Below are 13,780 nucleotides of genomic sequence, written 5' to 3' on the forward strand. Positions count from 1 at the left end.
TTTTTTTTTTTTTTGGCTGCACCATGTACTTGAAGAGATCAAATAAATCAACCTATGCTTACAATATTATCATACTAGATTTGGTTCTATCTTTTATATTCTAGTAAGTTTTGCAGGTAAACAGGAAAATTCACTTATTTCTACCATACCATATCATGTTCTTTTACTTAATTTTCATAGACTTGTGGAAACTTCTTAAATTTTTCTATAAAATCGCTTGATTATTAGTACCATTTATTTATTTATTATTCTATAAAACGATTATTTATTGAAGCAAAAAAGAAGAAAAGAGCTATCCTTCCCAAACCCAAAGTTGAACCTAATAATAAAAAGTAGATGGCCTATGCCCGTGCTGCGCACGGGCCCAACATTTCGGATTATAGTGTACCTATATAGTTGTAGTTGTATATATATATACACATACATACTATGTTCAAAATACGATTAATATAATATTGTAGTTTGTGCTCTGTATCTAAGACTTTATTTTATTCGTCTTTGCTACGAAAATTTATTAATACTTTTTAAAAGAGAAGATTTGTTTAAAAGAAAACTATTTTCTTCTCTTTGAGATAAAATAATAGCAATATTTAAGCATCGATTGATACTTTCAATTTTAATTCGATTAATTTAAAAGTGTAAAATACTTATTATTTTTTATCAAATTTTGATTTGGATAATTCTAATTCAAATTATTAAATTAATTTTACATGTTTGAAACGAAACAAAGTAGAAATTAATTTTTTATTTAAACGAAGAAATGCTATTTTTTAATTTTTTGTAAATATTCTCGGTTTAACTCATTTTAGTTGTCATGTTGTCTTTTGCATGGTTTTTTAAGGAAACGCGAATTAGAATTATAATTTGACTAATTTATCCATCATTATTGATTTAATTGTTTGATTTTCTAAGCACTTTTTTTTAACATTGTTTGTTTTTTCAATATGGGATTCATTTTTTTTTTAATATTAGTTGTTGTTTAATATATATGGGGCCCACATTTTTTTTTTCGAAGAGTTTGGATGTGGTGGGTTCCACTTTTTTTTTTTTTTTTTTTAATGCGGTTGGTGTTTAATATGGGGCCATGAAGAACTTCTATTTTTAAATTTTTTAGTAAATATTTTTCGTTTAACTCATTTTATTGTCTTAAAATTCTAAAACTTTATTATATTAGTGTTTGCTAAGAATACAAAGTACGAACTTTTTTTTTTGACATTGTTTATTTTTTTAATATGAGATTAACTCTTTTTTTATATATATATATATATATATATATATATATATATATATATATATATATATTGCTTTATTTTGTCAATATGGATACTATGTTCAAAGCACGATTAATATAACATTGTAGTTTGTGCTCCGTATTTAAAACTTTATTATATTAGTGTTTTCATTTGCGATACGCATGGTGTTTAATATGAGGCCACAATTTTTTTTTTTAACTTTTTTTATTTTTTTTTTAATACGGGATTCATTTTTTTTTTTAATATTGCTTGATTTTGTTAATATGGGGTCTAATTTTTTTTTCAAAGTGAGTTTGGATGTGATGGGTTTCACTTTTTTTTTTAGGGGGACCCAAAATTTTTTATTTTTATTTTTGTGGGCCTATTTAATATTTGGGGGGGGGGGGGGGGGGGGATTTTTTTTTTTAATTTATTGGGGTGTTTATGGGGGTGGGGGGGCCAAAAATTTTTATTTATGGGGAGGGGCCCACGACGGACGACGAAGAGTGAGTAGAACTCACTCTTTCATATAATAGAAACTAGCGATGCCGTGGAATGGAAGATGAGATTATAGTGCGTATGTGTGTATATAGTTGTCTTTGAATGGTGATTATATATATATATATATATATATATATATATATATATATATATATATATATATATATTATGTTCAAAGCACAATTAATATAACATTGTAGTTTGTCTCCGTATCTAAAACTTTATTATATTAATGGTTGCTACGAATACAAAATCGGCAAATTTATTAATATTTTTAAAAGAAAGACTTGTTTAAAAAAAACTATTTTTGTCTCTTTGAGATAAAACAATAGCAATATTTAAGCGTCGGTTGATACTTTTAATTTTAATTCGATTAATTTAAAAGTGTAAAATACTTATTATTTTTTATCAAATTTTGATTTGGATAATTCTAATTTAAATTATTAAATTAATTTTACATGTTTAAAACAAAAGAAAGTAGAAATTGATTTTCTATTTAAACGAAGAAATACTATTTTTTAATTTTTGGTAAATATTCTCGGTTTTAGCTCATTTTACTTGTCATGTTGTCTTTTGCATGGTTTTTTAAGAAAACGTCGATTAGAATTATGATTTGACTAATTTACCTTATTCATTATTTGATTTCCATTTGATATATATTTTTCTACGACATTAATCTCTTTCACATTTATTGGAGTAAGAATAAAAATAAAAAAGTAATTAAATTCTATCTTATTTTAAAATATAAATATTTTAAGTATATTTATTTTAGTAAACATAACAAATAAATGACATGGCGGAATAAAATACAACGGTTTAATAGGCTAGATTAGATCTCAGAATAATATAAAAAAAGAAAGAAAATTGTATGGTTTGACTACCTAACCTTTTGAAGAAAAGCAATTTCATTTGCTCCCACTAATGAATTGATACGCACGTGGCAATGAATTCATCATTATTGACTCAATGAGATACTTTGGAAATTACATGAATATTGTTTGATTTTTTAATATGGGGTGTATTTTTTTTTGGACATTATTAGTTTGCACTGTTTTTATGCATATATATATATATACTATGTTCAAAATACGATTAATATAACATTGTAGTTTGTACTAAATCTAAAACTTTATTATATTAGTGTTTACTACGAATACAAAGTCTGCACTTTTTTTTTTGACATTATTTTTTTTTAATATGGGGTTCATTTTTTTTTTATATTGCTTGATTTTGTTAATATGGGGTCCACTTTTTTTTATCGTGAGTTTGGAGATGGTGGGTTCCACTTTTTTACTTCTTTTTTTTTATATATATATATTGCTTGATGTTGTTTAATATGGGGTCCACCATTTGGGTGATAGTTTGTACTTATTTTTATGCATATAATATATATACATATATTATGTTCAAAACACGATTAATATAACATTGTAGTTTGTCTTTCAATATCTAAAACTTTATTATATTAGCGTTTGCTACGAATAAAAAGTCTGCACTTCTTTTTTTTAATATTATATATTTTTTTAATATGGGGTTCAATTTTTTTTTTAATATTGCTTGATTTCATTAATATGGGTCCACTTTATTTTTTTCCATGAGTTTGGAGATGGTGAGTTCCAATTTTTTTTCTTTGCTCGGTGTTATTTAGTATGGGGCCCACCCTTTTTTTTTTTTTAAGGGACGACGGACGATGAACGTGAGTCTAAACCCATGCTTTATATAGTTTCTTCCTTTTTTTATTTTTATTTTTTATATTACTTGGTGTTATTTAGTATGGGGCCCACCCTTTTGGACGTTATTAGTTTCTTTTATTTTTATATATATATATATATATATATATATGTTCAAAATACGATTAATATAACGTTGTAGTTTGTCTTCGTATCTAAATCTTTATTATATTAGTGTTTGCTACGAATACGCATCGTGTTTAATATGGGGCCCACATTTTTTTTAACGGTGTTTGTTTTTTAAATATGGGATTACTTTTTTTTTCATATTGCTTGATTTTGTTAATATAGGGTCACTTTTTTTTCCTCTGATTTTGGATGTGGTGAGTTCCACTTTTTTTTAATACTCGATGTTGTTTAATATGGGGCCCACAATTTTTTTTTTAGGGCTTGGTTAATATGGGGCCCAAATTTTATTTTTATTTTTATGGGGGGTCCACGAACGGACGACGAAAAAGTGTCCCAACTCCCTCTTCTAAATAGTAGTAGTAAAGTAAAGTAAAGTCCATAACCTAAACCCAACAAAAACCTAATAAAGAAGAAACCTCAAATAAAGTTGGCGGCAGGCGCTTTCTATCATCCGTCCACGGTGTCATTCATTCCAATTTGCTCTCTCTGTAAACACAATGTGGGCTGTCATTAAACTTCCTGGAAATATCCATGGAGGAGCAATTCATTACAATTCTAGCAACAAAAATGGTTGTAATAGTTTTGTCAGAAATCGAAAATCTTTAGTAAAAATGTGTTCTACATCTGGACAAAATGGTCAGACTTCAGTTAAATCACCACTTCCTATAATGGTACCTTCCCTGCAGTATTATGTAGTATTACTTGTTGTTTTAATATTTTTCAGACCCCACTTGTGGGATTACACTGGGTATGTTGTTGTTCTTGTTTTAATATTTTGCTGAAGCAGTAGCGATACTATAGCTTTTAATTACACTGGCTAAAACTGTTGCAAATATGGCAGTCTCTTCAAAAGTTAAGCTATAGACTGAGTTCTTAGCAATGTTATATGTGAGTACTGTTTAATTCAGATTGGTTAAGCTCAAATTTATTTTTTTGGGTTTTGTTTGATGATGTAAAGGTGAATGGTTGTACTGGAAAAATGGGGAGGGCAGTTCTTGAAGCATCAATTTCTGCGGGACTTCAACCCGTGTCTGTATGTTTTAGTGGTCCAGAAGATGAAGGAAAAATTGTGGAGGCGGGCGGAAAAGAGATAACTGTGCATGGTCCTTCAGATAGGGAAAGCATACTTTCCTCTGTTTTTGAGGAACACCCCAATCTAATTGTAGTGGACTACACTGTGCCTGCTGCTGTGAATGGTAAGATAAAGAGTCAAAAAGTTTACATTTTTATGCCAATGACATACATCAATTCAGTTTAATCTGCTGACTTCTGTCAATATCACTATCTTTTGGCTGTTCTGATACGTGACATATGCATTGCTCTTATTGTTTTGATATACCGTGTTTGATGCCAATGATACTTCATCTGTAATTAAGGTCAGTTATTCTCTATGAACTACTCTAGACCTGCTGAATCATTGATGATGAAAATAAAAGGAAATAAGGATCAAACAATCTAACGGTCCTATTGGAGAAAGAACATATTCTACTGCTGTAGTAAGTTCTATCTGAAATTTGAGGGGCTTTATTACTTATAAATGTTGTTTCGTTATTAATGGTGTGGATCACTATCTTGATGGAAGCATATCCACGTGCTATCATAGACAATAGGTTAGCAACATTGCCCTCGGGCTTTGTTCTAGTGGCAAGAGTTCATCACGTGAATGTTGGCTAGGCACACACATGACAGTTTGAACCTTGCCATAGTCAAAAGCATGGTATTTAAGCGGAGAAAGGTAGAGGGTTGGCTCCATAATCCACCGATTTTGAACGGTGTGCTACTAGTCTCGGCGATTTCTCGGTTATCAAAAGAACGAATAAAAAGGTTTGCAACATTGGTTGACCTTATCACAAGAAGCAAGGGCAGTCTATCCTGGGAGTATGCTGTTAAAGAGATATTCAGTCTTGGGAATGGAAGAAGTAGAGAAATTCACATAAAAGAACTATCTCTGCACAAGAATAGGTGAAGGGGAGGGCAGAATAATGTGGACAAGAGCGGAAACAGGAATTAGTGTATCTACTCAGCGACTACGGAGAATGCTTTGGAGAGCAAAAGCCCCAACAAAAATGTCCTTTTCAGTGGCTAGCTTTTGCATGAGGCATGGCTAATAATACAAAACAACTTGCACAGAAGATGAGGTTCTCTTTTTTTTTTTTTTTTTTTTTTTTTTTCTTCTTCTATTTGTGAGGTTTGCTGTATGATATATCCTGCTAGTCTGCTACATTGTAACTTTGCGAATTCTGTGTATGTTTTGGAACCTTTATGGTATTCAGTGAATAATGCTTGGAAGCAAGCAGTGATTAGCTGGCAACAGCAGAAGCTGTTGATTATAGGCAGACATGGAGAACCATTCCTTTATGAATATTTTGGACAATTTTGTTAGAAAGAAACCACAGTTGTGTTGAGAGTACAACATAGAATATTTCTCTTGTAAAGTGTGAATTTCCTCATAACTTAAATTTTTTGGTGTACGGGGAAGTTTTCTAATGATTTTTGATAGAATGGACTAAAAAGATTGTCTACATACTCAGAGGGATGAGCCCAGCTCTTTTGTATAGATACAATCATCTTGATGCTGAGGTTATTGTAAATTAAATGTACCAGCATAGGCAGGTCCCTGTGATATCTATTACACATGTCTTTAGTGGAGGGCAGAAGAGGGTGTGGAATGAGGTACATAAAATACAAAAGCACCAAAATGATATCTATTGCATTCTTTGCTGAAGATTCTGTTGACATAGCCATTATAATGTTGTTGTTGCCACTATGAACCTGCAGATAATGCTGAATTATACAGCAAAGTTGGAGTGCCTTTTGTAATGGGAACAACTGGTGGAGATAGGGAGAAGCTGTACAAAACAGTTGCAGACTCAAAAATTTATGCTGTGATCTCCCCACAAATGGGAAAGCAGGTTTAGACATTTTGCTCTTCTATTTTCTTTTAACAGTACACCAGACTTTAATTTAACAGGAGGTATACCTGTATGTTTGCCTCTGTTTTAGGTGGTGGCTTTTCTTGCAGCCATGGAAATCATGGCAGAACAATTCCCTGGAGCTTTCTCTGGGTACAGTTTACAGGTTTGTCTCCTTCGCCATGCGAGTTGACCATTGTTCTCCAAGCTCTTTCATATTCAGTCAATGTTTCTTATCGAGACCATGATAACTAAACTAATTTCATAGTGATTTGAAATGCTGCTATATTTTGTCCATGCTTTCATTCTTTTACCAAAAAAGGTGCTTAGTTGCTTTACTTGCATTGATATGTCAGTTTCTGTTTTCCTTGACATGTATATGAGGTTAATATAAGTTCTTTTCATCCGGAGATTTGCATACTGAGACCCAAATGGCTTTTGAATTCAAAGGTGCTATAAAAATGTTAAAGCTATTGGGAATTACTTTCTGAAGATCACTGCACCATTAAGAACTGGAACTCGTTGATTGTTTCTTTGAAGTGCTCGCAAGATCAGTTGTACAGCAGACAGTAGAATTGTACTAGTGATTAAGCAGTAAATAACCGGTATACAAATTTACATCTTGAGTGCTGCGCGATTAAAATGGCTGTTCCTCACTCAATGAAGAGCTCTTTAGTAGCTGTTCCTTTTACATCTGGGGTTTTGGTTTGCCTCTTACAGTTAATGGATGGAGAGAGATAGGCAGAGCATTAAGGGGTCTGAAATGACTTGCAAAATGCTGCCTTTCAACTTCATCTTCAAATTATTTTTCTTTCAACTTCAACCAAATATTGTCCATAACGCCTACTAGATCATTTAGTACCCACCAGGCATCGTTTCCTCTGTTTTAGGTTACTATTTGCATGCTCCTGGATTAGACAGCAATTTAAAGACTATCTTTCTTGGGATTGGTTCTTTTATTATTTTCTGCTTCTGATTTGATATACAGTGGGCAAACCTCATGCTTATTCCATGTATAATTATCTGTGCCTTCATAGAGCATCTTGTTTTCTTCTTTGCTTACCCTTTATTATTTCCTTATTTACTGATCCTCTGGCGGTGTTATTCATCTCGACGTGTTAACAGAACATTCAGTTTGATTTATAGTATCCCGTGATTGAAGCCTGAATTTTGACCATCTTTATCAAATTATAAGGTGATGGAGTCTCATCAAGCGAGTAAATTGGACACTTCTGGAACTGCGAAGGCTGTTATCTCTTGCTTTCAGAAACTAGGCGTTTCTTTTGATTTGGATGAGGTGCGTCTTCAACTTTGTTTATTCAGTGATAACAAAACATTGACGTATCATGTTCTTCCATATCCTCCTGTCCCAAATTTCAATTCCTTCTTCCATTTTACTATTTTAGTTCGTCCGGTCTTTATCCTTTTCAGTTTTCACTAAATAGTGAACTCTCTTATGAAATAATGCTATTCTACTTATTTGATCATGGTCTTCCATGCTTTTAACATGAGTTCATCTTTGCACAATTTGACTATTTTCTAATACCCCCAACTTAACTAGGAAAGAATCTGATAACGCAGAGAAAAAGCTTGACTATATTGCTCTGTGTAAGTTCTTATGCCTCACAGCTCTAGAGTGAAGCATCTGAATTCATGGTCATTGATGGAGAGTATCAGGTCTATGTTGCAGCCAAATTGATAGGAAATAGCTTACCAGAAACAATAGAGTACGGAGTACATCCCCTATTTTTTCTTCCAAAGCTTTCATCGTCCCTGGCCCTTTATTGTGATGCTACTTGCTCCTATGTCATGTCTTCTTCCATCTGGTTCCTATATCTTCTTGTAGTGCCATTTTGCTTTGGGGTTTCTTGATCCCTGCTGCGACCTGTTTCTCCCCTAGGTAAATTGCAGATTTATGTTTCTCTTTCTTTCTTGGACATTCATCTAGCAGAACTCATCAGTTCTCTTAAATCTATCGCACTATTTCAATTCCAGCGAAAAAGTCTAAAGTAAATTATATTTCCTGTACGGCATAAATGTTCTATTAGCCTTGCCTGAGATGGGTTTTCCAGCTTTAAGTGGTGGTACAGACTGCCAAGTTATTGAATATTTTCAAACTATGTTTCAAGTTTGAAAGGGAAACGGAATAAAACTAAAGATAAAAGGTTTAATATATTTTCAACCTTCTTCGAGTTTAGGAAAAGAGAATGAAATTGAATAATATAAAGATCAAAATTCTACTGGAGTTGGAGCATATAGAGAAATTCAATTTGCTCTCAAGCCTTGATATTGATTTCTTCTATATTACTTGTATTTTAAAAGGTAGAGTATATGTTAACAGTTATCTTCATGAAATATTCTATCAGGTACAACTAATACGAGATCCCGTGCAACAAGTTGAGATGGTTGGTGTCCCCGAAGAACACTTGTTAGGCCATGCTTTCCACATGTACCATCTGACCTCACCAGACGGAACGTAATACTGTCTATCCTTTGCTTTTTCTTATTTTTTTTGCCAATGTCTACTAAGTTGAACAAACATTAACTTGGTTTCTCTTTTTCAGGGTTTCTTTTGAATTTCAACACAATGTTTGTGGTAGATCTATCTATGCAGAGGGCACAGTTGATGCTATACTTTTCCTTGCTAAGAAGGTAATCCAAACTTAATATGTCTAAATTGTTATAAAAGCTTCTTTCTTGCGGTATCACCATTCCTCTCAAGGAACAAATTCAGTTAGAAATAGAAGTTTCGTATATAATTCGTCTTTCCAATTATTACAATGGTTTTTATTCTGCAATCACCAAAGTATAACGGTGGGTGTTTCTGAGTATAGGTGAAGTTGAAAGAAGAGAAGCGGATATACGACATGATTGATGTGCTGCGAGAGGGGAACATGCGATAATAGTTGAGTTACATATGCTGGAGTAGGGTGTATAGCATTTAGACCTCAGAATGGAGAGAAACGAATGGTGGGTTCAATTTTGTTGGCTTTGGCCCTTCCAGTGGTTCTTGATGCTTTCGGATCTGTAGTTGAATGGCTCTTAAGATACAGAAATCAAAATAATATGAAGATTCCATTATGACTAGTAGGTTTACCAGCCTCCATACAAGCATTATGCTTGCTTCTCTTGGAGAGCTTGTTGTATGCTTTTTCTTCCCTTTTCATTTGTATTACCAGAAGAGAAAGGATGTTATAGGAGGTTCCCAATGTTTTTGAGAAGTACAATATCCAACTTGCATCGAGTTTCGGCTATTTTCTGTTGAGATTATTACATGATTTTCAATCAATAAGTTTGATTTAAAGTTATCTGGTTCAATAATTGTAATTATGCGTAGAATCAAATAGTATACCAAAGTTATATATGGTTATAGGATTACAAATTCCCAACCAAAGCTCGTGTGTGATAATCACAGTTTTCCCTTTATTTCTCACTCTATCTATACTAAATTTTCTTTCTGAAAAAAAAAAAAAAAAAAAAAAAAAAAATCCTCACGCTCTCAGAAACTGTGTACTGAGACCTATGCCATGCCAGCGAAAAATGTTTATGGTACAAACTTTGGATGGCATAAGAGCAACTTGAACTAGGCCTAGTCCAAGTGTCAAAATGAAAGTACCCGATAAGTTTAGGGTGCCATCTATGAGTTTTGTCAATACCAAAGAATGTCACAAACATGAGTATCTAACAATTGAGAATTTTTTGAAAAATAAAAGGGGTCAAAAATGCCTCTCTACTTTGTTTAAGGACTAAAAATATCCTCTATTACAAATTTGGGTCAAAAATATCCCTCCCGTCGATGACGAAACTCCCCAAATCGCACAAAATAACTTGATTTCATTTTTTAAATCCGCTCCATCATTTAAACCAGATCCAACTTAATTAAAAAACCTACAATCCCCGGCCATATTACCCCCAACTTAATTCCGCTCCATCTTTTCACATTCGGTTATCAAGAAAAAGAATTGATGCGCTTAGATTTTTAATGATAGAAGTAACAAACAAGTACTAATGTATTTCGAACATGGCAAATTGGACAGTTAGAAGCTAAAACCGAATGCCAAGCTAGAGCAGTTAGAAGGAGTATGCGTATTAAACAACCCTCTAGAAAGTTATCTGATTGCGTATGGGATGTGGGTTTGGAGAATGATAAGCCCGAAATGGATTTGGGGAGGCTGGTTAGTAAGTAGTGAAACAATAGTCAGACATTTATTGAGCGGAATTAACTGAAGACAAGTAGAATTACGTTTGAGGGAATTGGAAGGGGATGTAGTTTTTTAATTAAGTTGGATCGAGTTTAAATGATGGAGCGAGTTTAAAAAATAAAATTCGGTTATTTTGGAGATTTCCATCAAGACAGGGATATATTTGAAAACTTTCATAACGGGAGGGGTATTTTTTATTCAAATTTGTGATGCAGGATATTTTTAGGCCTTAAAATAAAGTAGAGGGGCATTTTTGACCCTTTTTCCAAAATAAAATGTTTGGGGTTATGGATATGAAGTGTTGTGGACGTGACGTCCCCAAATGAATATATTTCTAGCATACACCGTCTAGTTTCTTTTAGTCAAGTGTCAAACATACACTTGGAATTAAATCCCATTAATCCATTCTCGAGCATTGGCATGGTACTCCTAGCACTAGTTCATACTGCTAAAAATTCAAATGTTTGAAACATTGTCGTTAGCGCACTTGCTAATGAACGTTGGAACTATCCTAATTACAATAAATGAGGCTTATGGATATCAAAAAAGATGTTGAAAACATCACCTATGAAAGGTTGGCAAAGGTAATATCTCATTCTGGTGGGATAACTGGTCTGGTAAAGGTGCCTTAGCTAAACTCATTAACTATCACAATGCCCCAAAAAATACTATGGTTGAGCAATTCTTTGATGAGAGGGGTTGGAACATCCCTCTTCTCAATGAAGAACTTCCTTTCTATATTGTTAATGAGGTCAAACAGGTGGAGATCCATTATAATTATGATGACTAGCGTATTTGGACTATTGATACCAAGGGTGTTTTCTCTTGTAAGACTGCTTGGCATAAGCTAAGAATTCAGAGAGCTCACTCATTTAGTGCCTCTATGATCTGGAATAAGAAGCTTCCTTTCAAGATTTCCATTTTTACCCTTAGATTGATTGAGAACAAAATCCTTACTGATGTTGCAGTTAGAAGATTTAATGTTAACAATCCTTCAATATGTTGTTGTTGTTCTATCCACAAGGTAGAAAACACTTTTCATCTGTTTTGCCAAAGTGATATTGCCAAACAAATATGGTCCTTCTACAGTCAAAGTTGTGGCATTACCATCAGACTTGGGGACATCAGGCAACTCTTCATGTCCTGGTGGCTATCTCATACTAAGAACAGAATTCATGCCTCATTTATTCAATGTCTGCCTACCATTATCTACTGGGAAATATGGAAGAGTAGATGTAAAGCAACTTTTGAGAATATATTCAAATGTCTCCCAGATCCATCACTAGACAGGTTTGCAATACAATGGTAATGCTTCTTAACTGTCTTTTTCCTGATTTTAATTTTCCTACTAACTGGTTTGAGTTGTGTAAATCCATTGAGATGGCCAAACAAATTGTTATCAGTAAGTTAATCAGGTGGCAGAAACCAGACAATGGATGGTTCAAACTCAATACAGATGGAAGCAGTAAAGGCAATCCAGGCAGCGCAGGAGGTGGAGGAATCATCAGAAATACTGAGGGATATTTTGTTGTGGCCTTTGCTGAAAACTATGGGACTTGTAGTAACAATGTCGCAGAGGCTAAAGCCATCCTTCGGGGCATTAAGATCTGCATCAACATGAAACTACCCAATGTAGTTATTGAGACTGACTCTCAAGTCATTATCGACATGATTAACAACAAAATGAAGCCACCTTGGCAGATTCATGATTAACAACAAAATGAAGCCACCTTGGCAGATTCACCACACCATTGATCACATTATCCAATTCTCAAAGAAAGTCAATTTTATTTTTGTTCATACTTACAGAGAGGGTAACAAAATTGCCAATCTCCTGGTTAACTATGGGGAATCTATCCTTCACAATACCATCATGGACAATGTCAACCTTCTCCCGGATTCTGCTAAAGCCTTGTTGAATCTGGAGAAGTTAGGCATACCAAATTTCAGGTTCAAGCCAAGGAAAAATCATTTTGTTATTAATGATGCTTAGTAAATATTTGCTAATTATGCTAACTAAGTGTATAGCATCCTTTTGGTCTTTCTTTCAAACTTCAACTGAGAAGGAGATGCCTTCCAAAGCTGGGCTGATATTTTTGCTCAAAATGTATACTAGGATAGCATCCTACTTCTTTCATCTTGTTCTGGAGGCTATGGTCTATGTCCTCCTCCATGTACTTACTCTTTTTGATAATAAACAGGTTGGGGTCAATGCCTTAACCCCATAAGCCACCATGGGTCACCAGACGGAACGTAATACTGTCTATCCTTTGCTTTTTCTTATTTTTTTGGCCAATGTCTATTAAGTTGAACAAACAGTAACTTGGTTTCTCTTTTTCAGGGTTTCTTTTGAATTTCAACACTGTTTGTGGTATATCTATCTATGCAGAGGGCACAGTTGATAATATACTTTTCCTTGCTAAGAAGGTAATCTGAACTTGATATGTTTAAATTGTTATTAAAGATTTTCTTTCCTGCGGTATCACCATTCCTCTCAGGGAACAAATTCAGTTAGAAATATAAGTTTCATTTATAATTCAAGTCTTTCCAATTATTACAATGCTTTCTAGCTTTTTTATTCTGCAATCACCAAAGTATAATTGTATAGCACCTATATTCGCTTATTTCATTGGATCACCGATTTCAATTTTCATCCTACCATGGTGTAGTGAAATTCTTTTCTAGTACTCAGATACATAAAATCAGTTTAAACGTGAAATGTTCAATTTTCGAGGGGCCTGAAAGCTGAAATTGTAATATGGAGGTAAAATCGTTTTAGCTTTTGATACCAATCCCTGTTGTAACTTGAAAATAGACATTGGTGTAACATCATTTTAGCTTTTGATAACAATACCAACAATTACACAAACTTTGATATACAACTTCATATTCTCAATATAAACAATGATTTTCTTTTTCTGGGGTGAGGTGGTTTGATTTGGGTGGAAAGAATTATTTATCCTAAACACCAAGAGCATGATGCTTTAATTGCAGCTAAAACAAGAAAAGTAAAAGAGAGAAAAATCAATCAGCAGTGCCATTTAATTCATTAAATTAAAGGCTCAACTAGCAGA

At 33.4% G+C, this 13,780-nt stretch overlaps 1 protein-coding gene across 1 annotated transcript; it reads left to right on the top strand.

The window, feature by feature from the left end:
* The first annotated feature begins 3,961 nt into the window (after positions 1-3,961).
* On the top strand, positions 3,962-9,796 carry LOC132064588 (4-hydroxy-tetrahydrodipicolinate reductase 1, chloroplastic-like). Its single transcript, XM_059457622.1, has 8 exons — positions 3,962-4,263; positions 4,551-4,788; positions 6,371-6,504; positions 6,596-6,670; positions 7,700-7,801; positions 8,871-8,980; positions 9,069-9,156; positions 9,339-9,796. The coding sequence occupies exons 1-8, from the start codon at positions 4,090-4,092 to the stop codon at positions 9,405-9,407; spliced, it is 990 nt and encodes a 329-aa protein (XP_059313605.1). The 5' UTR covers positions 3,962-4,089; the 3' UTR covers positions 9,408-9,796.
* The last annotated feature ends 3,984 nt before the right edge of the window (positions 9,797-13,780 follow it).

Source organism: Lycium ferocissimum, chromosome 7 (genome assembly GCF_029784015.1).
Source record: "Lycium ferocissimum isolate CSIRO_LF1 chromosome 7, AGI_CSIRO_Lferr_CH_V1, whole genome shotgun sequence".
In the NCBI taxonomy this organism is placed as follows: Eukaryota; Viridiplantae; Streptophyta; class Magnoliopsida; order Solanales; family Solanaceae; genus Lycium; species Lycium ferocissimum.